The following is a 23361-nucleotide window of genomic DNA, read 5'->3' on the forward strand; positions in this document are numbered from 1 at the left end:
AGGCTGGCCTCAAGTTCACTACTTCTGATCCTCTTGCCTCTGCCTCCCTAATGCTGGAATTACAGGTATACACCACCATGTTTAGTTAATATCATCATGCTTTGGGATGGAACTCGGAGCCTCATGTGTGCTAGACAAGCATCCTACCAACTGAGCTATATCCCTAGTCCAATTTATACAATTAACATTGAGCATGTAACAGTAACTGCAGTAGAGCACACTCTTCCTGGATCCACTGGAGCGGTGAAAGCAGCCCACACAGACACCAGGAAACAGGGTGGTGGATGTCAGATGGCTCAGCCTTGGCTCCTACTCCCTGGTTTCCCTGAAGCAAAATGAGCTTTCCTGGCCAGGTCAAGCCACACCCAGGGTGAGAATCTGGGCTGGCACAGAGGAACCACACGCCGTGGCATCCCTTGGTAAAGAATACAGGCCCTCCTAGATCTGGAAGAAAATGAAATTGGCAATAAGCAGTTCTTACCTGCTCTAATGTGTGGGAATAGAAATTACAGAAATGTCCTAAGGTGGCTGGGGGTGGGGGCTGTCTTTCTCTGTAGTTCTGGCTAGCCTGGAACTTACTATGTAGACCAGGCTGATCTCAAACTCACAGAGATCCACTTGTCTCTAGGATTACAGTAGGGCATTGCTACACCCAGCATGTACAAATGTTTTTACACCTGTGCACCATATGCATGCAGTTCCTGTGTTAGCCAGAAGAGGTCGCCACGTCCCTGGAACTAGTAGTCACAGATGACTCTGTAAATAACACTTTAAATGCCATCTGACCGGCAATTCTCCCAGACACACACTCAAGGGAAGGCAGAAGTGGCATTCAGACAAACAGGTGTCCACAGATATCCACAGCAGTCTCTCCTGACAGATGGACAGGAAGGAAGGAAGGACTGATGAGAGAACCTGCAATGCCCACCGCACACTGGCATGCAACCTGTTACAAAAGAGGAAGACGTGTTTGTGCAAGGGACAGCACGGAGCCTGGATACATTATGCTCCCAACAAAGCCAGACTTAAAAGGCTACTTTAGACTAGAGGGGTCTAGTCACTGGAAATAAACCCAAGAAACCAATCACAGAGACAGAAGGGTGAGGAGTGTCCCAGGAGCTGAGGAACCAGAAACACGAGGAGGGACTATGACCTGCACGGGCTTTGCCGTCCAGGTGAAAGAGGACAGCAGTGATCACCACACAGCACTGAGCACGCCAAAGGCTACTCTGCTAGGAACACACAGAGCATCAGCTATGTGGTCCATCTGTTGGTGCCATGTAACCCTGGCATGCTCCCATTGGCAACTACGGTACCAAAGATGAAGCCTTCTCAGCCGCATTGGAGGAAGAGACTGTCTCTGGCTCACTGGCCCAGGAGACAGGCATTTTCAAACTCTTTTGAGAAAAAAAAAAAAAACTGTTTCTTTTAAAGAAAGAGAGTATCAACAGGAAAATCTGAGAGAAACGGTTATCAGGCAGCTGGGTTTCCAAAGAGAAGGGCATCTCCCATCCGACCCTGAGCTCATGTCACCCACAGCACTGAGGACTCCTGCTCCCCTAGAAACAAAGTTTCAGATACAGCCTCTTCTCCAGCTCCTACCATCTCCTGGAGGCCACCCAGTCCAGGCCTCTCCAGGAGCCATAAGGAGAGTGTCCTCAATGGTGACAAACAGGTAGTGACACCCACTCACAAGGAGCCACAAGAAAATACCAGAAAAAGCAGGAAAGTGTCCACCCCGAGGAGGTGCACCAAGGTAAAAAAAAAAAATTACTTATGATGCTGACCGGGTTACCCATCCAAAGTACCCTAAGGGGTGCTATATGGCGCACAGGTATTGATGAGCAAGACGACTGCTCTGGGAGGCAGTGCAGCTGTGCAGCTCCCCATTTCCAGCTGCTGTGGTGCCACCCGCCACAGTAGTGCAGCTACTGGCTCCAGTACAGCCTTACATCTTAAGGTGCATGGAGGACACCCGGGAACTGTTGGGGAATATTATTTTAAGGTGTGTGACTTTCATTTATGCTGCATTTGTTTAACTCTGTAAAGCTGTGATTTTTTTTTTTTTTTTTTTTGGCCTGTCTAAAACACGTGATGGCCCTAATAAAGAGCTGAACAGCCAAGAGCGAGGCAGGAACAAGGATACGCAGGGCTGGCAGACAGAGAGGAGAAACAGGAGGCGTGGAATAGCGAGAGGACAGGAGAGAAGGACATCAGGGGCAGCCACCCAGCCACCCGGCCAGCCATGCAGTAAGATTGAAAGTAAGATATACAGAAGAAACGGAAAAAGTCCAGAGGCGAAAGGTCATCAGGATAATATAAGAAAAGCTGACAAGAAACAAGCCAAGCTAAGGCCAGGCATTCATAACTAAGAATACGCCTCTGTGAGTGAATTTATTCAGGAGCTGGGTGGTGGACCCCTCAAAAAAGACTAAAAAGCCAAGGGTAGAACATCACACCACAGATGACCAGCATTTCTGGTTGTTTTGAGACAGGGTTCCACTATGTAGCCCAAGCAGACCTAGGATTCACCATGTAACTTAGGTTGACCTCAAATTTATACCAATCCTCCTGCCTCCTTCTTCAAAGCCAGCACAGACCTCCCTGGACTGATAGAACAAATCATCATAAACCATTTTTTAGGATTTGCATGATTAACTTTTAAGACTTTTTTTTTACTTTGTGTGTGTGAAGGGGTGGAGGACACGTGTGGCCCAGCTCATACGTGGCGGTTAAGACACAACTTGCAGAAGTTGGTTTTCTTCCTCCGGCATGTGGGTTCCAAGAATCGAACTCCTATGGTCAGGCCTGGCAGCAGCTACTTTCCCAATGACCATCACATCAGCCAGCCCCCAGCCCCATATACATTTTGTTTTAGAGAATGGACTCACTGTGCATCCCTAGCTAGCCTGGAACTCACTAGACTAGGCTGGTCTCACTCTCACAGAGACCCACCCATCTGCCTCTGCTTTCCATGTGCTGGAATTAAAGACCACAGCCATTTTTGTTTGGTTTTATTTATTTATATTTTTTGACAGTGTCTCTCATATCCCAGGTGTTCAAACTCACTGTGCAGTAAAGGATGACCCGAACTCCTGAGCCTTCTGCCTCCATCTCCTGAGAGCTCAGATTATAGATGCATGCTGCCATGCCCCTATGTGTGTGGTGCTGAGGATTGAACCCAGGGCTCTGCACATGCTGGGTAAACTACCAACTAAGCCACAAACCAAACCCACCATAAGTTATTTCTGGTCATATGGAGTATGCTTCCTTGGGCACACCTTCAGCTCATAGGCTTCACTCACCTCGATTTTATCAGTCTTGGCATCCCCCCAGTACAGCTTGCCCTCCTGCAGGTCCAGAGCCAATCCATTGGGCCACCCAAGGGAGGTGTTCACCAGGACATGCCGATCTCGCCCATCCAGGTTGGCACATTCGATTTTGGGGTTCTCCCCCCAGTCTGTCCAGTACATGAGGCTAGAAAAAAAGCAAATGACCATGGTGGTTTCTGTCCTGTCCCTGTTGTGCCCCAATTCTGAGGGCCACACCTCCCCCAGACTGCTGGCCAACACAGCCTAAGCTCGGTGGGAACATCAGGACACCCCACAGCACAGGGCGGTACTGGGCTCCCAGGGGCAGCAGGTTCAGTTTCCTCCCATAGGAGAGCTCTGGAAGTGACCCTGCAGAGGGCCTGGGGCAGCCTTATCCGTGACCTATTTGCTAGAGGCCAGAGCATCAGGAAGGAGGGCAGCGGGAAGCCTTCTATAAATGGTAGCAAAGCTCCGTATACTCAGGATGTGAGACATGTGCTCAACCCAAGGAAAAAGCTGAAGGGCAGCAGAGGGCAGAGGGTTTTTGTTTGTTTGGTTGGTTGGTTGGTTTGATTTTTGGTTTTTCGAGACAGGGTTCTTTGTGTAGCCTTGGCTGTTTTAGAACTAGTTTGATAGACCAGGCAGACCTTGAGATCTGCCTGTTCACAGATATCTGCCTGCCCCTGCCTCCTGAGTGCTGGGATTAAAGGCATGCAACATCACTACCTGGTGAGGACAGAAGTTTTAATGCAACAAAATCCAGGCCACTCTGGTCTCAGAATATAGCCTTGTGTCCTGCTGGTCCCTCTGACCATCCTCCTGGTCCCCTCTGACTGAAATACTATTCCCTGGACCTGGGATCATACACTTCACTGGCTGTCCCATTTCCCTGGATCCTCTGGCTCAGACATCACAGGTGGGTAAAGACCTTGGCATCTGCTTCCTGCTCACATAGGAGAACACTGTGACCCATGGGACTGTGACCTCACTGAGTTCATGGTAGTATAGCTGGAGTAGGGCCTAAGTTCCTGACTCATTATCTGAGCCGACCACCACCAGACCCACTTCCTCACACCGAGAGCACCAGTTAGCCCACTGCTCCTTGTATCTATCCTCTTTGGGAACAACACTGCGCTTTGGTTACTACCACAGAGCAAATTCCTCTGCCAATTACTGGGCCCGGGGTCACTGAAGGACTACTTCAGCCTTGAACCTCCCCCCCACACACACACTCCATCATTGGCCGCTGGCCCGAAGGCCCTGCTACCCACCTGCTCTGGGCCTCCACACATAGCTCCTCCAACCTCTCCGAGGGCTTACAAGGCCCCACAGATAGACAGGATCCAGCCCTGGCACCAGAACCTGTAGGCATCTGCAGCACCTGCTATGCTCTGGTTCCTCACCATGAAAGGGGAAAACACACTTGGTGCTCACAGAGATGAGAAGCCCACAGCCACCACGCTAGACCAGCCTGACTTTTAGGCAGGTTCACGCCCTGCACTAAGTAGACTCTCCCTGGCTCCACCCCAACATCGCCCCCAGAGCTCCACAGCACCCTCCCCATCAAGGTCTGCTCGGCTAATGTTCTCGCTCAGGAATCCCCTTCACCACCAGGCACAGATGCGGGAGTCTCAGAGGCTCTGTCCCAGCCATGTCAAACTGACATTTACATGGGTTTCTGGAGGTCCAAACTCTCACCCTCGTATCTGCATAGCAAGCACTTACCTGCTGAACAATCTTCCGAGCTGCAGCATCCCAACTCTCTGGGGTTTTTTGTTTTTTAATGTGGATTCTAGGGACCAACTTGGGTCCTTATGCTTATGAGGCAAGGCTCTTACCAACCGAGCCATCACCCAGCCCTCCAGGGTTTCTCACCCACTACCCAATGGCCTGTGCCCAAGCTCTAAAAGGCAAGGAGCAGCTGCATGGGCAGCACCGGGAGCTCGTCCAAGAAATGTTCTTTTCAAACTCGCCCCCCTCACTGAATCAGAACTCTGCATATTAGCAAGCGCATTTCGGGGAGGCTGGGGTACAAGGGAATGCCCCATAGCCCACCTGCAGTCCCAGCCTTACCCCATCACAGGGTGCAACACAATGGCCCGAGGTTCGTCCAGGTCCTCAGATACCAGGATCTTTCGGGAGGTGCCATTGAGGCGAGTCACCTCGATTCGGTCAGTGCCTGTATCTGTCCAATAGAGGTTCCGGGCGACCCAGTCCACAGCAATGCCATCGGGGTCATTGATCTCAGTGTTCACAAGTGTCTGTGCGCCTGACCCATCCAGATACGCCCTGCGGATAGCCCGCACCTCATCATCTGTCCAGTACACGTAGCCCTCCAGCGGGTCATAGTCGATGGCAATGGCATGCCGGATGTCGCCCACCTGCAGCACTATGTCTGTGAAGTCAGGTGTATCCAGAGAGATCCTTCTCAGGTCCGTCCTCCGGGCCAGCAGCAGCACTTCCTCAGCCCCTGTGGAGACACGAGCAGTGAAGTCAGAGGTCAGTCACTGTGGCTGAGGCAGCACAAGAGCCTGGACTTACAGTGGGGCCAGCCAGGCCCCTAGACCACAATAGCAGCTGAGGGGCTTCTGTCTTACAGAAGATAATGCAGAAGAACAGAGAGGTTGAATAATCAGCCTGAAGCCCTCTAGGCAGGCCATCTGCCTTCCACCAGTGTGAGAGCTGTTTTTGCCAGCCCTCTAGTCCCTCTCCTGACCACAAGTCTGCCTCTGTAAAACAAAAAACAAAACAAAAAAAAAAAAAAAAAACAAAAAACAAACAACAAAAAACAAACACCAAAACCCCCCTGGAAGCACAAAGCTCCAGCCAGGGACAGGAATCTGTATCAAGTCACCTGCACCCAGTTCTGACATACACAGTGCTGGGGTGGAGGGAGCCTGGCTCCCAAATGCAGGCGTGGCCCTGGACATCCGCTGCACAAGCACCGTCACAGAAGTAAGCCCACTCAACACACCTGGCAACTGAGGGAGACATGAAAGGCAGCTCCAGAGCCAGGCATCGCCTCACCGAGCCCAGCCCAGCCCCACAAGTCCCTCCCACTGTGGCCTCAGAGCAAGGTCTATAGACGGGGCTGCCACAGGAGACAGGCACGGAGCACACTTCCAGTATTATCTCAGAGCCACTGTGAGCTGTCAAAGTCAACTCAGCACTAGACACGAGAACCTGTGGGCAACAGAGAAGATGTGAAACCCAGGTCTCCCTAGCTGCTGTACACTTTGTGGCCTTGGGCTCAGTGCAGAGCCTCAGGTATATTAGGAGTGCCCTCACAAATCTCCTTCCTTATGTAAGCTAACGCTAGGCTCTACATCCCCAGGAACACCATCCTTAACCAATCTGGCTACTTGGTGAGGCTCAGACCTGTACAGCTAGGCTTGGGGGTCAAGTGGCTGCTAGAGTCTCTTCTGAACCGACAGCATGCCGCACCCTCACATGCTCCAATCCCCAGGGATTGAAACCTGAGTTGAAACCACACCTTAAGAGTCAATACGAGGAGGGGAGTTGGAGAGATAGCTCAGAGGTTAAGAGCACTGGCTGCTCTTGCAGAAGATCTGGGTTCAATTCCCAGCACCCACATGGCAGCTCACAACTGTCTGTAACTCTAAGATCTGTCCCCCTCACGCAGACATACGTGCAGGCAAAACATCAATGCACATAAAGTAAGAGTAAATAATTTAAAAAAAAAAAAAGTCAATACGAAGGCTGGAAAGATGGCTCAGAGCATTGACTACTTTTCCAGAGGACCTGGGTTCAATTCCCAGCAACCACATAGAAGCTCACAACTGTCTGTAAGTCCAGTCCCAGGGATTCTGACAGTCACACAGACATGCATGGAGGCAAAACACCAATGCACATTTAAAAAGTAATAATTTTTTAAGAGTCAATAGTAAAAGGGCTGTAGTGGTAGTGAACACCTTTAACCGCAGCACTTGGAAGGCAGAGGTAAGTGGATCTCTGTGAGCTCCAGGTCAGCTTGGTCTACACAGTGCATTCCAGGACAGCCAGGGCTACATAGTGAGATGCTATATGGGGGGGGGGGGGGTCTTACTAGGACACAGACCTGAGAAAAGGGATGACCTGGGTGCCCCAGCACTTGGTACAGAGCAGTGTGGACATCAGAGAGATACCCACAGAGCCTCATGCAGACTTGGGGATCCAAGCATGACTTTAACCATGACACAAATGCCTCTCAATGCCACTTGGGTCAGGGTATAGCTCCCTCCCAGAGTTGTATCATACCCAGTCATTCCTTCCAGCCCTTACTGTTCTCTAGTACCCACAGAACCAAGAACGTTAGGGCCAAAGATGACTTCCAGCATCACAGGGCCATGCGCCTACAGTTAAGAAGCATTTTGCAGCAGTGACAACAGCTGAGACCTCCCTCACACGCCAGCCCCCAGGCCAACACCCCGGTATCAGTCACATCTGACCATGTTGCTGTCAAACAGCAGAGAGCTGCCTGTACCCATACTGGCTGGCTCAAGGTCCCTCAGAATCAGAACACCCTGCATTGATTCCTTCATTAAAGGAAGTAAATACAACAGCTTCCTACACAGGGCTGGGAAAACTGAGGCACCAGGTGAAGAAGTGAGGCCAAGTAACAGTTGTGAGAATCCTAAGAGCCCAACAGCAACAGAGACCCCTGGCCCAAATCCCGGCTGCCTAAGAAAGGTCCGTGTTGGGAAGGAAGGAGAGCATAACTTGGAATCTCAACAGATTGTCCTCTTCTGGGCTCCATTTCCAACATGATCTGCTAACTGCTGACATGTCCTCCAAGGCCCAGGTCACACACCACCTTCTGATCTTTTGGGCCTCTGTTGACAGCCTGGCAGGGTACCCAACCCACAGAATCATGGGGACTAGTATGGGTTCTTTTCTACAATGTTGTATCAAGAACGGGGTCAAACCTGCATGGAGACACAGTCCTGGAGCAGAACCCACCTGGTGTGAGCATCTGGCAGGGTCCAGTCTCTGGGCTTATTTCTTCACCCAGATGTCAACTCGATGGATAAGAGAGGTCTGCTTATAGAAGATGCCCAGGAAGGGCCAGGAAGGGCCCTAACTGTCAGAGCCTCTGTATGGTAAAGACAGTGTGTGGCGACTGTCCCCTGGCTTCACAGTGCTCCCACGGAACACTTCAGAATCAATGATCCCCAGTGGAAACTGACACTTGTTCCCAATACCACATTTGTTTTTTTTTTTTGTTTTTTTGTTTTTTTGTTTTGTTTTGTTTTGTTTTTCGAGACAGGGTTTTTGTTTTTTTTTTTTTTTTTTTTTTTTTTTTTTTTTTTTTTTTGGTTTTTCGAGACAGGGTTTCTCTGTGGCTTTAGAGCCTGTCCTGGAACTAGCTCTTGTAGACCAGGCTGGTCTTGAACTCACAGAGATCCGCCTGCCTCTGCCTCCCGAGTGCTGGGATTAAAGGCGTGCGCCACCACCGCCCGGCCCAATACCACATTTGAACCTGTTTTGCTAACCCTGTCCCCACAATCCTAATGCAGCCACCTATATGAGGACCATCTTCACATTAGGTATGACTCTGCCATGCAGTATGTATGGTTGAGAAACCTGGTACAGAGAGGGGCTAAGTTCCTGGCCCAAGGGCCACACACCCACAAGTGGGAAGATCCTTGAGCCACCTGAGGAGTGAGTACAAGAAACTCGTCAGAAGCAACCAATCTGGTCACACCACCAGTATCTATGGTAGCTGGCTACTTTAACATCAGCCTAGACCCACTATGGTAGGGGAAGGAGGTAGAAAAAACAGACTCATGAGCCCTTTCACACTCCTAGGGTCACAGAACAGAGAACACAAAGAGAACAAGAACAAGAAGAAACCAATAGTCTCAAACTGTAACCATGAAATACAGCAAGGGAATGGGGAAGGAGAGGAGAGGAGCTGTGGAGGTCAGAGAGGCTGCTCTCTGGCTCAGGAGCCTCTGCCATCACAGGGAAGAGTCCAGCAGAATGCCCCAAGGACTCCATACAGGCCCTAACCCTCTGCGAGTTAAGTAAATATAAGGTCTTAGAGCACACCCAGGAACAAGGACTCCTAGTCACCCGAGAAAGACTGTGAATTAAGTCTTGGTGACTATAGCAGTAATTCATTGCGGGGCTAACCCTGAGGATGTTAGTGACTCCATCATGATGAGCAGGGGGTCCTCAGGAACTCCATGGCTGCACAGCAATTTGAGGCATTTTTAGTTCTGCCAAAAAAAAAATACAGAAACCACAACAGGATGCCAGAGACAGGGCCACATCTAACCATGTACCCAAGGTGTGAGGGCTGGGCTCAGTACACAGACTTCCAGGGCTCTGGCCAAGGTCAGGCCAGCAAACGGCAGCCGCAGAGGAGCCTCCCACCAATGTTTGCCAAGGCTGGCGCCCATAGCTGGCCTCTGAGAAGGGTCTTTTAAAGCTGCAGGCCTGAGGCTGGCCAGGTGGACAACGAATAGCGCCCGCCATGAAGAAGAGGCGTGCCTACTGCTCGGTGCCTACTGCTCAGTGCCTACTGCTCGGTGCCTACTGCTCGGTGCCTGTAGAACCAGCAAATGGTATTTGTTTAGACATCAAGGAAGCAAACCGTTTAGAAACGAAAAGTTTGGCCAAAGGCTTGCTTTTTACAATTACCTTTCTTTCTCCGCAGGTGATAAAGACTGGTGGCAAGGCCCTGTCCTGAAAGTGAAACCTTCCTCTCTCTTGAGGCACTGACAACCCTAGACCTACTGTGTGGACACCTGGCTTCTCGACTTCCTCCAGGAACACACAGGACACAGGAGGGAGCATTCCCACTGCAGGCCAGGTGCCAGACACAGGGTACAACCTTCACACCCTAACCCGTGATTTTAACTCAGAAGTCAGGAGTCAGGTGCAGCAGGACCAACTCTCTCCCTGGGCTCCAAGGGAGTGTCCTTCCTGCCTCCCTCAGCTCCTGGTGTTGCCGGAAATACTTGGCGTTCCTTGGTTCATTGCCAATCACTCTGATTCCTGCCTCCGGCTTCACACAGCTGACTGCCCTGTGTGTCTCTATGACCCTCCTCCTAAGCAGACGTGCTCTGTGGACCACCATCTGCACCGTGCTTCAGCTTCATTGGATTACCTCAAAAAAGGCGTGGCGTATAAACTAGGTCACACATAGGTGCTGTGGTAGGAAGCTTCAGGAGGAACCCAAGCAGAAGGGACAGCTGGACAATGGCACAGTAATCACTTGGAAGCAGGGTGGGCAGCACAGCAGTTAAGTATAAGCTGAGCTCAGAGGCCAGCATGTGCGCTATTGGGGGGGGGGGGGAGGCAGAAATCCCTTGGGCCACACTCTGCTGAGGACCTGCCACACACAGGGCACCAGGCAACTCCAAACCCAGCCTGTCCTTAAGGAAGCCACAAGCAAACAGCCCGTTGTGCATGCAGTAGCATTCCAACCACAGACACAGACAGCAGGACAGACTGCCGCTCTCAAACAAAAGCCTAGAAGGAAACAAGCTCGAAGGGCCACAGGGCTGACCTGAGGCTCTCTAACAAGGTTGGCAAATATTTCCCATTAGGGACCAGGGAGGGCCAAACATCTCCAGGAAAGAGTCTAGTCACGGGCAGCACTGAAATGAGAGCTCACGGCTGCGCACAAACAGAATCTCACTTATGAACATTGCTGCATGAACTATGTTATCATCCCGTATGTCACAGAGCATACTTCTTCTGATTTTCTCGTTATCTGTGTAAAAAAGCAAATATCCTGAGCCCTCAAGCTGTAGGGAAACCTTCAGTCAGCCCTGTGGTTTGTGGTTGGGAAGCGTTAACCCTTGTAAAAGAAGTAAGAGTTTTGGGGCAAGCAAGATGGCACACTGGGTAAAAAGCACTTAATAAGCAACCCTAAAGACCTGAGTTCATTTCCTGGACCCCGTGCAAATGTGGAAGGAGAGAACAAAGCTGTCCCATGGGTACTATGGCATACATAGGCACATTTACATACAATAAAAAATGAGATAAAATAGAGGCTGGAGAGCTGGTTCAGCAGTTCTGAGCTCTTGTTGGTCTGTGCTCTGTTCCCAGAAGCCACACGGCAGACCACAATGACCAGGAACTCCAGTTCCGGGGGTCCCAATGCGTCTTCTGACCTCCATCATCACTGCACACATGGTGCACATACATGCAGGCAAACATTCATACACATAAAATAAAATCTTTTAACAAGAGCAAAGATGGGAAGAAAGGGAGGGAAAGAAGGAGGGAGGGAGTGGAAAGGGAGCGGGAAATGGGAAGGGAAGGGGAAGAGAAGGGAGGAAGAAAAGGAAAGCACAGTCAATGACCATGAAAACAAGTAGCTTCCTGTGACACACTGACTGAGTGGTAGAAAAGCCTATGAACTCTAGTGTGATGCAGCCTCTGCAAGTGTCACAGCCGCTCAGGCTTTCTGGACAGCAGGCTGGGACCTGCTGCCCCTCTGAGCACAGCTCAGAGCCTGGGGATAGAGGCTGCAGTGCACACAGCTCCACACACAGTCACCATAGCTCCAGGACCCAACACTAAAGAGGAGAGCCTGGCTGGGCGATGTGGAGCACATCTTTAATCCCAGTACTCAGGAGGCAAAGTCAGACAGCTCTCTGTGAGTTTGAGGCCAGCCTGATATACAGAGTGAGTTCCAGGACAGACAGGGTTATACAGAGAAACCCTGCCCCCCAAAAACAAAAACAATGAAAAAGGAGAACTCGAGAACAGTCTAGACTGGGGGTTCTCAATCTGTGGACTGAGACCCATTTGGTGGTCAAATGATCCTTTCACAGGGGTCGCATATCAAAATCCTTCATATCAGATTTACATTATGATTTATAATAGCAAAATTACAGTTATGAAGTAACAATGGAAATAATTTTGTTAGGGGTCACAACAACATGAAGAACTGTATTAAAGGGTCACAGCATTAGGAAGGTTGAGAACCACTGCTCTAGATATTCTATAATATATACAAGAAGGAAGAGGGGGAGGGAGGGAAGGGTTAATTTTAAATCGCAGATGTCATAGTGGCTCTCTATGGATCAGGAAACACTCGGACTGTAAGTAAGGAGTAAGATGAGTCTGCATACATGGTGAACAAATGTGCACTTGGACTTGAATATACACACATGGAAGAGGTGAAAACCATGCCAGCCAGATGGCTCAGTGGATGACGGTGCCTGCCACCAAGCCTGGTGACCTAGTACAATCTCCAGGACCCACGTGGTAGAGAGAACCAACTCCTCCGGCACATGGACACACGTACGAATAAAACAATAAATAAATACCCAATAAAAACCTTTTAGAGAAAAAACAGAAATGTGGGGCTGTTTCAAGCAGCTTCATTCAGGCAGCAGAACTCCGGATCATTTAAATGTTCCTGTTTATCAAGCTGGAGAGACTCTCAGCAGTTAAAAGCACCAGCTGCTCTTGCATAAGACCTGGATTCAATTCCCAGCACCCACATGGTGTCTCACAAACACCTGTAGCCAAACACCTGTAGCTCCAGTTCCAGGGGATCAGACACCCTCTTCTGGTCTCTGCAGGTATCAGACATGCATATGGTACACATGTGTAGGAAAAACACTCATACACATAGATAATATTTTATAAATGGTCTTTCCGGTTTCTATTAATGGTTTCCTTTCTGTGGTAAGCAAACTTTTCCTTATATGGAAAAAAAAAAGGCTTCTGAACTGGGGTCAGGTAGATCCTGGGAGGGGTCTCCATCTAGAAGGGATACAAGGCTTTTTTCATGGAGCCACTCAAGAAAGCAAAGTCCTGGAGCCAGGGCTGGGAACAGGTGGCTATAACTGCTGGGGTCTCAATATGAAGGGAAGAACAAGGTGAAAGGCAGGATGGGGCCAAAAATCACATCCACAACCTAAAAGTGTGACCCCATGGTCTTCAGGGGCCTTTGCTGAAGCCTGGGACAACCCACTGGACATGTGGGAACTGCAAAGCTCATTTCTCCAGGGCTTTTTCTCTCTACAAGCAAAATAACAATTCATCTTGGAGATGCAAAACCCAATTAATACAAAAGAGAAGGCGGATTCCCCAGGCAGAACCCTGGTCACCTCACAGCCAACCCTCCCACACAGTCCACCACAATCCCAAGGTCACAGGCTGCCCCTGAAGGACCATGGCCCCTCAGTGAGGCTCCACACAGTCTGGGAGGCATCCATGACCCCTGTGGCTCTGCCCTGCCAACTTCCTTCTCATCAAGATAGAAAGCTGAGATCTGAGGGCAGCTGCGGTCCAGCCCTCCTCTGTCCCGGTCTCCTCAGCTGCCCTCCCAGCAGGCACGGGCTGCTGCTTCCTTACCGCCTAGGCCTGAGGCTGCGTGGGTCTCCATTCACTCTGCAGTCAGAAAGGCCGAAAACAGCCGGCCCTGCGGCTTCCCATCTGGCTGGTAGCCAGATTCTTTTTGTTTTTTAGCAATTGATTAAGTTTCTCCACTGCCCCCTGGGGGGTAAGTGGTTAGACAAATGCCAAGACCGCAGCCCAGTACCTTGGCCTGGGAAACCCTGCTAATGACCACAGGGTCGTAGACCCAAAGGAAGTGGCCGGGCCTGTCTTGGGCTCTGCTTATAACCCCAAGACCCAAGTGACTGCCTGCCTGTATGGCTCACCCTAAGGAGCCCCACAAGTAAGCACAGGAAGTTTTAGCACATCGGGAATGGCCCAGCAGACACCAGGCCTGAGTTCTGGGCTGAATGCATAGCTCTCAACTAAGTCACTTGCTGCCCAGGAGCACAGAGTGACCAGAGAGAAGAAAGTCAAAGGCAATCTTAGGCCTCTTGCAGATGGACCCCTCCTCTTTCATTTCCCAGTGACAGTTCCTCACTGGTTCTCTCCTATATGTCTGCTTTCACTCTCTACTATGACCCTCGGGCCACTGAGTGGGTCTCACACCAGCAGTACTGTCCAGTGGTCACCAGAAGCTTGAAGGAAAGCAGCCCCATGTCAGTGCTCAAGCACATTCTCTACGGAGCAGCCTTGAGCAAGCTACTGAACTGGTGCCTAAAGTGCAGACAGTCCCCCATCAAGGCTAGAGAGTATGGCAAAGCCCTGATTTCAGCCCCAGCACAAACCTCCATTCCCTACAGCAGTAATACACCCCCTGGAGACCCTTATGGAGGTCAGAGGTGACACATAAAGTATGGCTTTACTGGGCAAATTAAGGTTGAGGCAGAGGGTGGGAGACTATAAAGGTGAGTTAGCTGCAGAAGGGCACCATGCAACGGTCTTCATGCTCAGCTTGACAGGACTTGGAATCACCTGGGAGACACACCTCTGTGTGCTCCGAGTGTTCCCAGAGAGGTCTAGCTGAGAAGACCAGCCTGGATGTGGGCAGCTGAGGTCCCACAGGCTGAGGTCTCAGTACACTAGGCTCCAACACTCACCTTGCCCTGCTCCCTGACTGCAATGTGAACAGTGACCTCATAGCCCCGCTGCCATCCTTCCCGCCATGATGGACTGTGTGCTCCAACCATGAGCCAAAATAAACCCTTCTCAAAGTGCTTCTGTCAGGTGTTTGCCACAGTGACAAAGTGTCTAATACATACTGCTCCAGGGACAAGGTTCAGTTCTGCCAAAAAGCCAGTCTTTCTGGGTCTAGGAACACAGTAGGTGTTCTAGATACAGCAGTCCTTTTTTTTGTTTTCTTTGTAAGTTTTGGTGTGTGTGTGTGTGTGTGTGTGTGTGAGAGAGAGAGAGAGAGAGAGAGAGAGAGAGAGAGAGAGAGAGAGAGAGAGAGAGAATATGAGTGCAGCTGCCCGCAGAGGTCAGAAGAGCATCAGACATCCTAGAACTAGAGATAAAGACTGTTTAGAGCTGCCAGACAGAGGTGCAGGGAACTGAACTCACATCCTCCGATACTGTAACGACACATGCTTACCCTCTAGCCCCAGCGTAGTTATTTTTACTGTTGGTCACATGCAGTCCTGCAGCTCCTGGAGCTGGCTACAGTTTAATGGACAGCTGTGCCCTCTGCATCAGGAGACTCTGCAGAAGGGAGTCCTGGGCAGGGTGGACAGAAGCCACAGTCCCATCAGTGGTTGTGAGCATGCGCTCAATTTTGTGCATCGGCTGGGAAGCAAAGCCAGCCCAAAGATTTCCCAAGCAGGTCCGGGAGGAGAGAAGGAAGATAGGGCTGAGAGCCCTGGCAGCAGTCTCCACCCCGGGGATACACTATTACTATCATCACTTGGTGGCTGGCCAGAGTCCAAAGAGTCTAATACACTGAGCTATATGAAGACACCCCTTTCTCCTTAGGCCAGTGTTGACTATCCGCAGCCCACATGATTCAAAGCAACCACGGTGGTACATATCTGCAATCCTAGCTCTCGGAAGGCAGAGGCAGGAAAATCATCACAAGCTTAATGTCAGCCTGATCTCATAAAACTAAAATAAATAAAATAAAATACAGCTTACAAGTTCAGAGGTGGGATGGCAGGTGATATTCCCAAGTGGATAAAGTAAAAGAACCCAGACTTCACAGCCACAGAGTAAGAATTGAGGCCAGAACCCACACATTATAACACCCACCATGTTCCTGAAAGTGGTCCAGAGAGGACAAGCAAGGCCCCCACCTAATGCATCCCAGCTAGCTGCTACAGACCCCAGGGATAACCAGAGAACCTCAGCTCTTGCCACTGCATTTAACAACGTATCCCAATTCCTAGACCCTGACCCTGGTCCAGTAGGAAGCTGAAGTGAGAGAGCTGAATACATCCGCCCTTCATAGCAGAGTTGGGAGCAGAACCTAAGGCACCTGCCATCCCTCACTGGGCCTACAGTAGAGCCAAGGAGACCTGGCATCAAAGATGGTCCTGGAGGGAAGCCTGGAGCAATGGCTAACCAGGCACAGGAAGAGGGGCCAGGCAGCAGGGCCAGAAGGAACTAACCATCCATTTCCAGGGAACGGGAGGTACAGGGTAAACAGGGACTGGAGGCTATGAGCTGGAGCCTAAACGCTTCTCTGAAGACAAGCGGGAGGCCCAAGTGTCAGCTGAATACTTTGGGCCTGGCAAGGTTCCTTCTAATTGCTGGCAATCAGAAGTCCAGGGAGTCTCATGCCAGAGAAAGCAGAGGGGACTGGCGCTTTCTCTGGGAGTCTAGGGATCGCTACAAGGTCAGGACCCTGTAAACCCAAAACTTTTCTCCAAAAACCAAAAGTGCACCAGAAGGACCTTAGGCTGGACTTGGACTATAGGAAAGAGGGGGACAGGAGTCAGACTGAAGCAAGTGATCACAGCACAATGTCAGTCTGTGTCACGCTGTTCATCTCAGCCAGGAAGCACTAAGTGGTAGCTGGCACTGTGCCAGCTGTGTCCTGACCCCAGGGAAAGTTTTTGTTTCTAAGAATGTGGTATGGGCCTACCTCAGAGCAGCAGGGAGCTACCTGCCTCATAGTGAGATGAAGAGGCTGAAAGCTCAGGGGTTAAGAGCACTGTTCTAGCACAGGGCCCAGGTTTGATACGCAACAACCACATGGAGGCTTACTAATTCCTTAGGTACACAGACATACATGCAGGCAAAGGACTCAAACACACAAAAGAAATCAGAGTCGGATGAGAGGGAGGGCCTTGGGGCATTTTCTGGGTGATGAAAGCCCTCCCTAGCTGGGAGGCAGTTACACAATGTATCAACTGTCAGAGCTGATCTCATGGGATACAGAGAAAGTGTGTCCTTCTGATACAGTTACACCTGGTAACGCAGAAACACAACAGGCACACAGTCTCCAGGACTGTCCATCAGATTTTCTTGCTATTAAAAATTCACAGTCCATGGCTGAGAACAGCAGCTGCCTTCTGTTTGCAAAGTCAATGCCAATCAAGGCTGCAGAGCTGACTCCCCCACAGGACCTCCTTTCTTTTCCCTTTGACCTACTTCCCTGATAAGTGACTAGCCAGCCAGACTCTGGGAACAAACACGCCCATTATTCTTGGCCCTGGCTGAGGGCTGCCTGCCCATCTGGCTAATCTGCCTGGGTGGGTGGATGGACGGATGGACGGACAGACAGACAGACAGACAGACAGACAGACAGACAGACAGACAGAGACAGACATGAGGTTTGTCCCACCTACCCATTAGACCCAATAGTAACGCCCTCTGTTCTTTCTGCAACTTCCACCCACCTTTGCTCCTGATCCCGACAGTGAAACAAGTTAAAACAATGTCTAGGAGAAGTGCAGCGGGGAAGAGGGGGTAAATACCCAAATCTATGCCCACCCTAGGCCTTATCTAGGGGACCCATGGCAGCAGGTCCTGCAGCCAGCTTTGTCTGGTTATAGAGTCCTCTGGCTTGGTGAATTGTGACCCTAGGCAGTAGGACGAGTGTGGTTAAGTCACTGCCCCAAAGCCTAGGTGACAAAAGTCAGAACAACAGGACAAGGGGTCCGCAAAGGGTGGGACGCCAAGACACTGTCGGCAAAGGCGCTGCAGGCTTCGGAGGACAGTCAGCAGTGGCGACTCCCAAATAAGGCCCCTGCTACTGCTGTTTTTAGCCCATTCCACATAATTGGAAAAACATGGGGGAAACCAAAGCCAGCTGCTTGTGGAGGCTGTTCCAGTGGGGGCAGGGAGGGAGACTGGCCCAGGCCAAACACACAGGGCTCTCAGCTTCCAGCTTCCTAGGGTCGAGGATCTCCCTGATGGGGAAAATCTACAACACAGCCACCCCAGGCCACACAGAGCCCTGACTGATCTGGGAGAGAGCAGGTTACTTGCTGTGAGATCCTCTGCCAAGCTGCAGCCACTCAGAAGAGCTGGAAGACAGGGCAGAGCCCCCAAAGCTCCTGAGCTGGAAGGACAGGTATGCAGTCTTTGCTTACCCCAACAGTGTGAGAAGTTTTGAGAGTTTTGTTGTTGTTGTTATTGTTTTGTTTTGCGGGGAGGGGGGTTGTTTTATGTTTTTAGAGACAGGGCTTCTCTGTAGCTTTGGGGCCTGTCCTGGAACTAGCTCGTGTAGACCAGGCTGGCCTGGAACTACGTGTGCCACCACCACCCAGCCTTGTTTTATAGTATATGTCTGTAATCCCAGTTCTTGAGAAGCAGTGTCAGGAGAAATGAATTTGAGGGCAGCCTGGACTACATACTGGGTTTTTAAGCTAGCCGAGGCTACATAAGAGGATCCTATCTTTTTTTTTTTTCTTTAAAAAGATTTATTTATTAATTATGTATACAGCATTCTGCTTATATTTGTTCCTGCAGGCCAGAAGAGGGCACCAGATCTTATTATAGATGGTTGTGAGCCATCATGGGGTTGCTGGGAATTGAACTCAGAACCTCTGGAAGAACAGTCAGTGCTCTTAACCTCTGAGCCATCTCTCCAGCCCAAGAGGATCCTATCTTTAAAAAAAAGTTTCATTGAGCTCGAGAGATGGCTCAGTGGATGGCTCGTTCTGCTCGTTCTGTGGAGGACTGGAGTATAGATCCCCAGCACAATCAGAGAAAGGGTCCCCAGACCACGCTAGCTATCTAGAGTGGCTGAATTAAGGTGTATATATAAGGTACGGAGTGACAGGGAAGCTACTCCATGTCAAACGCTAGCCTCCATACGCACACGCTTCTCATTCAATCTCCAGCCACGCCAAGGGGGGCCACTCTGCTCTCTATACCTCTCAGAAGGGGAGAGAGCGGCTCAGGGTTATGAGGGACACCACTCTGCTAGCTGGCTACGCAAGCATTTGTCCCTTCTGCCCCCAGTTTATGGGTACCTTCCCATTCTCCCATTAACTGAGGTCCTAGCAGGGCCCCCATCTCAGGCCCAACTTCAAGGGAGGCTCTGGCTGACTTTCATTTTCTCCAACCCAGGACAACGCAGGACTCTCCCCTCTCCAATTCCAGGATGTAAAGTCCAGGAATCCAGCAGTCACGCCTGGGGCTTCTGAGCTCCCACCGAGACCACGTTAGACCACGTTCCACCCCCTCTCCATCAGGCCTGTAGCTGGCTAGGAAACAGTGCATCACAAGAGTCTTAGCTAGGCCCCTGTACACTGGCCTGAAGCCACAGAATAGGAGCCACGTACATTCAGAATCCTCAGGATAGACACTCACTTCTGTACCAGGTCACCAGTCTGCCCGTCCACTCACTGAGATCTCTCCAGCCCTGCCACCACCTAACCTTGGCATCTACTTGATTCCAGACATTCTGGGAAGAATTGTTCTCATGGTCTCAAATCAGAGTGCCTGCCTGGTTCCCAGTTCAAGTTCAAATTCAAATCCAGTTCCTACCTGCCTTGAACAGCCAGTTCTCCAGACACTCCATGGAGTGTTGCCACTGGCTCCTGTCTGCAGACGACGAAGCTGGAACACAGGCAGACTGAGTCTGTCTCAATGAAAACAGCCAGGACGTGGGCTAAAGCCTAAGGTAATGCTGGAAAAGGCTGAAATTTAGGTGCTCTAAGTGAGTTTCCTCATCACCAGGAAGAATTTGTACTAGCTGCAGAACAAGAGGTGCCATCCACCCCAAGTCCCTGTGTTCTGCGTGCCCATCACTTCCAATGCTCCCTTTGAGAGAGCCGTGACATCTCCCCATTCACACAAAGCACAGCCTTTCTCCATTCTTCATTCCTGTTTCCCCACAGATCTTTGGGCAGGGCTGGCACTCATCTGGCTTTCCCATATGGCCGTCTGTAGACCAGTTCTCCCCACATGGACTCAAAAGGAAAACTCCATTTCACAGGTGCCATAGTCACGAGGCAATCCCTAGGTAACTGGACACTGGCGACTCTGAGTTCCTTCTCCACCTGACAGCTGTGAGGATCCCTAGGTGCTGACAGAAACACACAGGCAGCTCAGCTGTGGTGGCGCACACCTTTAATCCCAGCATTCAGGAGGCAGAGACAGGCGGAACTTTCTGAGTTGAAGGCTAGCCTGGTCTACAGAGTGGGTTCCAGGACAGCCAGGGCTGTTACACGGAGAAACCGTCTCAAAAAAAGAGGAAGGAAGGAAGGAAGGAAGGAAGGAAGGAAGGAAGGAAGGAAGGAAGGAAGGAAGGAAGGAAGGAAGGGACTAATGAACGAACGAACCCAGAGACACCATTGTGCCCTTCTAGCTACCTCTGACCTACTGGTGAGATGCCTGCAAGAAGCTTCTGAGCACCAGAACCTCAAGACCACACCACCAAACACAAGAAGATGGCAGGATTTAGTGGTCTCTTTGCTTGCGCTAAACCAGTCATATCTTCTGGTTTTGCAGTCAGTATACAGGGCATCTCAACAGGCAAAATCTGTACTCTACACAGCACCACACCCTGCAGCATGCAAAGCTATGCACACCAAGGGATGCTCACAGCCTGCAAAGAACACAGACACAGTGCACGGATGGCCACCTCACTGAAGCTTGCCTCTTAGGCTCAGAGCTATGGGGGTGTGTAGGTAGGTTCTCCTCCAAGTAGACCCTAGGCTTCTCAAGGGCAGAATCCATTCTCCCTCGTCTCCGTATTACTCTGAAGCATGACACATGAAAAAATGCATTAGACGCCCTTAAGTTAATAGACTACATCTTGGGAACAAGCTCTTAGTTCTGTTTTCTTTTTTTTTGAGCCGGGATCTCATACAGTCCAGCCTAACCTTCAACTTGCTGCTTAGCTAAGGATGACCTTTGACTTTTTAGGGATGATCCCCCTGCCCCACCCCCAGGTACCTGATTTGTATGATGCCTTCAAGCATACTCAGCAAAGAGTCTACCACCAAGCCACATCCCCAGCCTAACTCTGGATTCTTGATTCTCTATAGCAGTTCTAGTTCCAAGGTAGTTCTAGCAGCCCAGGAACTGCCCAAGGGATCCAGCAGACAGGAAGTCCTGAAGGAGGCATGGCTGGGAATTACTGAGAGAAAACAGGGACTCTCAGTCCTATCCTCACGCAGAGCTCTGGGGCACATCCTGTACTCCCCTAGTTTTTTGTCAGCTTGACACAAAAACTAGGGTTTCCCTGGGAAAAGGGAACTTCAACTGAGAAAAATGCCTCCAAGGTTGGAGCACTCAGCCCCAAACTGAATGTCTTTTCCACACTACTCCCCTCAAAGCCCAGGGGATCTGTGCGGAAGAGGAGGGGGAGAGACTGCGAGAGTTGGTGGTGGAGGAAGCAGCATTTTCCAGACGGCAGGTCAGGTGCACACATGACCTCACAGAGACTAGACAGTATGCACAAATTCAAGTCAGACAAATCCCCTGGCAGAGATGGGGGTGGGCATGAAGTCCCGCCCCAGGTCAAGAAGCTCTTTGTAATCAATAGCTTCTGGGAGAGAGAAAGCTGGTTTCCTTCAGCAGGGGGACTCCAGGGCAGGCCTCACACTCAGGAGCAGCTCTCCAACACAAACTGGACTCCAGTTTATTTTGTGTGTGCCTTTTTTTTTTTTTAAGAGAGAGAAAGAATATGCATTTGGGTGGGTAGGGAGGAACTGGGAGAAGAGAGCATATACTACTGAAATATATTAAATTCTCAAACATGAATAAATAAGATTTTGTTTTGTTTTGATTTGATTTTTTGAGACAGGGTTTCTCTGTGTAGCCCTGGCTGTTCTGGAACTTGCTCTGTAGAGCAGGTTGGCCTTGGACTTAGAGATCCCCTGCCTGCCCCTGCCTCCAGATTGCTGGGATTAAAGGCAGGCACCGCCGCCACCGCCCCCAGCATAACATTTTACAAGGAAAAGAAAATGCTTCCATCTGAGTGAGGTGAGTCTACAGGACATTTTCTTGATTAGTGATTGGTATGGGTGGTTCCATCCCTGGGCAGGTAGTCCTCCTCAGTTTCCTAAGAAAGCAGGCAGAGAAGGCTTGAGAACTCAGCGGGAAGCAGGGTCCCTCCAGGGCCTCAGCCTCAGCTCCTAAGTCCCGCCCTGATGTGTTCACGACACTGTGACCTGTGAGACAAACAAACCTTTCTGCCCTGGGTTGTTTTTGATCAAGGTGTTTCTCACAGCAGTAAAATCCTAACTAGGACGCACACCTATCTCATCTGGAAACAGCTCCCTCCTTATGTAGCCTTGGCTGTTCTGGAACTCGCTCTGTAGACCAGGCTGGTCTCAAACTTACATAGATCTTCCTGTCTCTGCCTCCCAAGTGTGTGCCACCACCACCTGGTGTCATCTCCCTCCTTTTAACAGAACACCCTAGTCAGGGCATCTGCAACCAAAGTGAAAAAATCGGATTTACCACACAGAAGTCCACACTGACTAAAGGGATGCCCTCAGCCTGTCCCACACTCCCACCTGAGCAGGTCTGAGTGACACCAAATGCTTTGTCCCTTCTGCTTGACATTTTCAATAGTCTTGCTAGGAGTGCCTTTCACATCCAGTGGAGACAGAATTCTTAGGGAAGTAGCAAATGTGACCTCTGAACATCTGAGTCACTGAAGGACCTGGCTCCCACAGGAAGGGCAGGGCCAGCTGCTCATCCTGATCTCCAACCCCAACAGTATCTACAATCTAAGACCCACACTGCAGAGCACACAGCAGGAGCCAGGAAACCCTCAGAGTCACACCCTATGCTGAACTCAGCTAGGGCTGAGCAAGGACAACCCTGCACCCACAAACACCAGGAAACAGCTTCTAGGAAGCTGCTTGGACCAGGTGTGGTGGCAGGTAGCCAGCCGCCTCCCCTGCCTTTGTGGGAGTGGAGCAATGATTGCAGGAATCAGGCTCTGTCTAAGAAGAAAAAAGGGAGGATCCGCAACAACCCAGAGAGCCATCATCTGATCCCTGACTCATTCCCAAGGCTGGGCAGCACTGGGCAGCATCTCTAAGTCCATGAGAACCAGAACAAGCTACCTGAAGAACCACAGCACAAAATACAGCAGGAAATGCATTCCCTTGCGATGAGAATGCTGCTCACTGTAGGATAATGACACCAGAAGCCCCGAAGCAGCAAAGACAGCAGGTGTGTGAATCAGAGGGGAATCAGCGGATATGGAGGCACAAGCCTTTAATTCCAACACTCAGAAAGCAGAGGCAGGTGGATCTCCATGAATGTGAGGCCAGCCTGGTTCATATAATAAGTTCCAGGACAGCCAGAGCTACATAATGAAATCCTGTCTTTA

At 50.5% G+C, this 23361-nt stretch overlaps 1 protein-coding gene across 1 annotated transcript in view; it reads right to left on the reverse strand.

Annotated features, from left to right (window-relative positions):
• Positions 1–23361, reverse strand: part of Lrp5 (LDL receptor related protein 5) — a 108043-nt gene that overhangs the window by 41286 nt on the left and 43396 nt on the right. The window contains exons 6-7 of the mRNA XM_038345728.2: positions 5385–5781; positions 3306–3477 (exon numbers count right to left, since the gene is read on the reverse strand). Of these exons, the coding sequence (XP_038201656.1) occupies positions 3306–3477; positions 5385–5781 (569 nt within the window). The remainder of the gene's footprint in view (positions 1–3305; positions 3478–5384; positions 5782–23361) is intronic.

This window comes from Arvicola amphibius, chromosome 1 (assembly GCF_903992535.2).
Source record: "Arvicola amphibius chromosome 1, mArvAmp1.2, whole genome shotgun sequence".
NCBI classification, from domain to species: Eukaryota; Metazoa; Chordata; class Mammalia; order Rodentia; family Cricetidae; genus Arvicola; species Arvicola amphibius.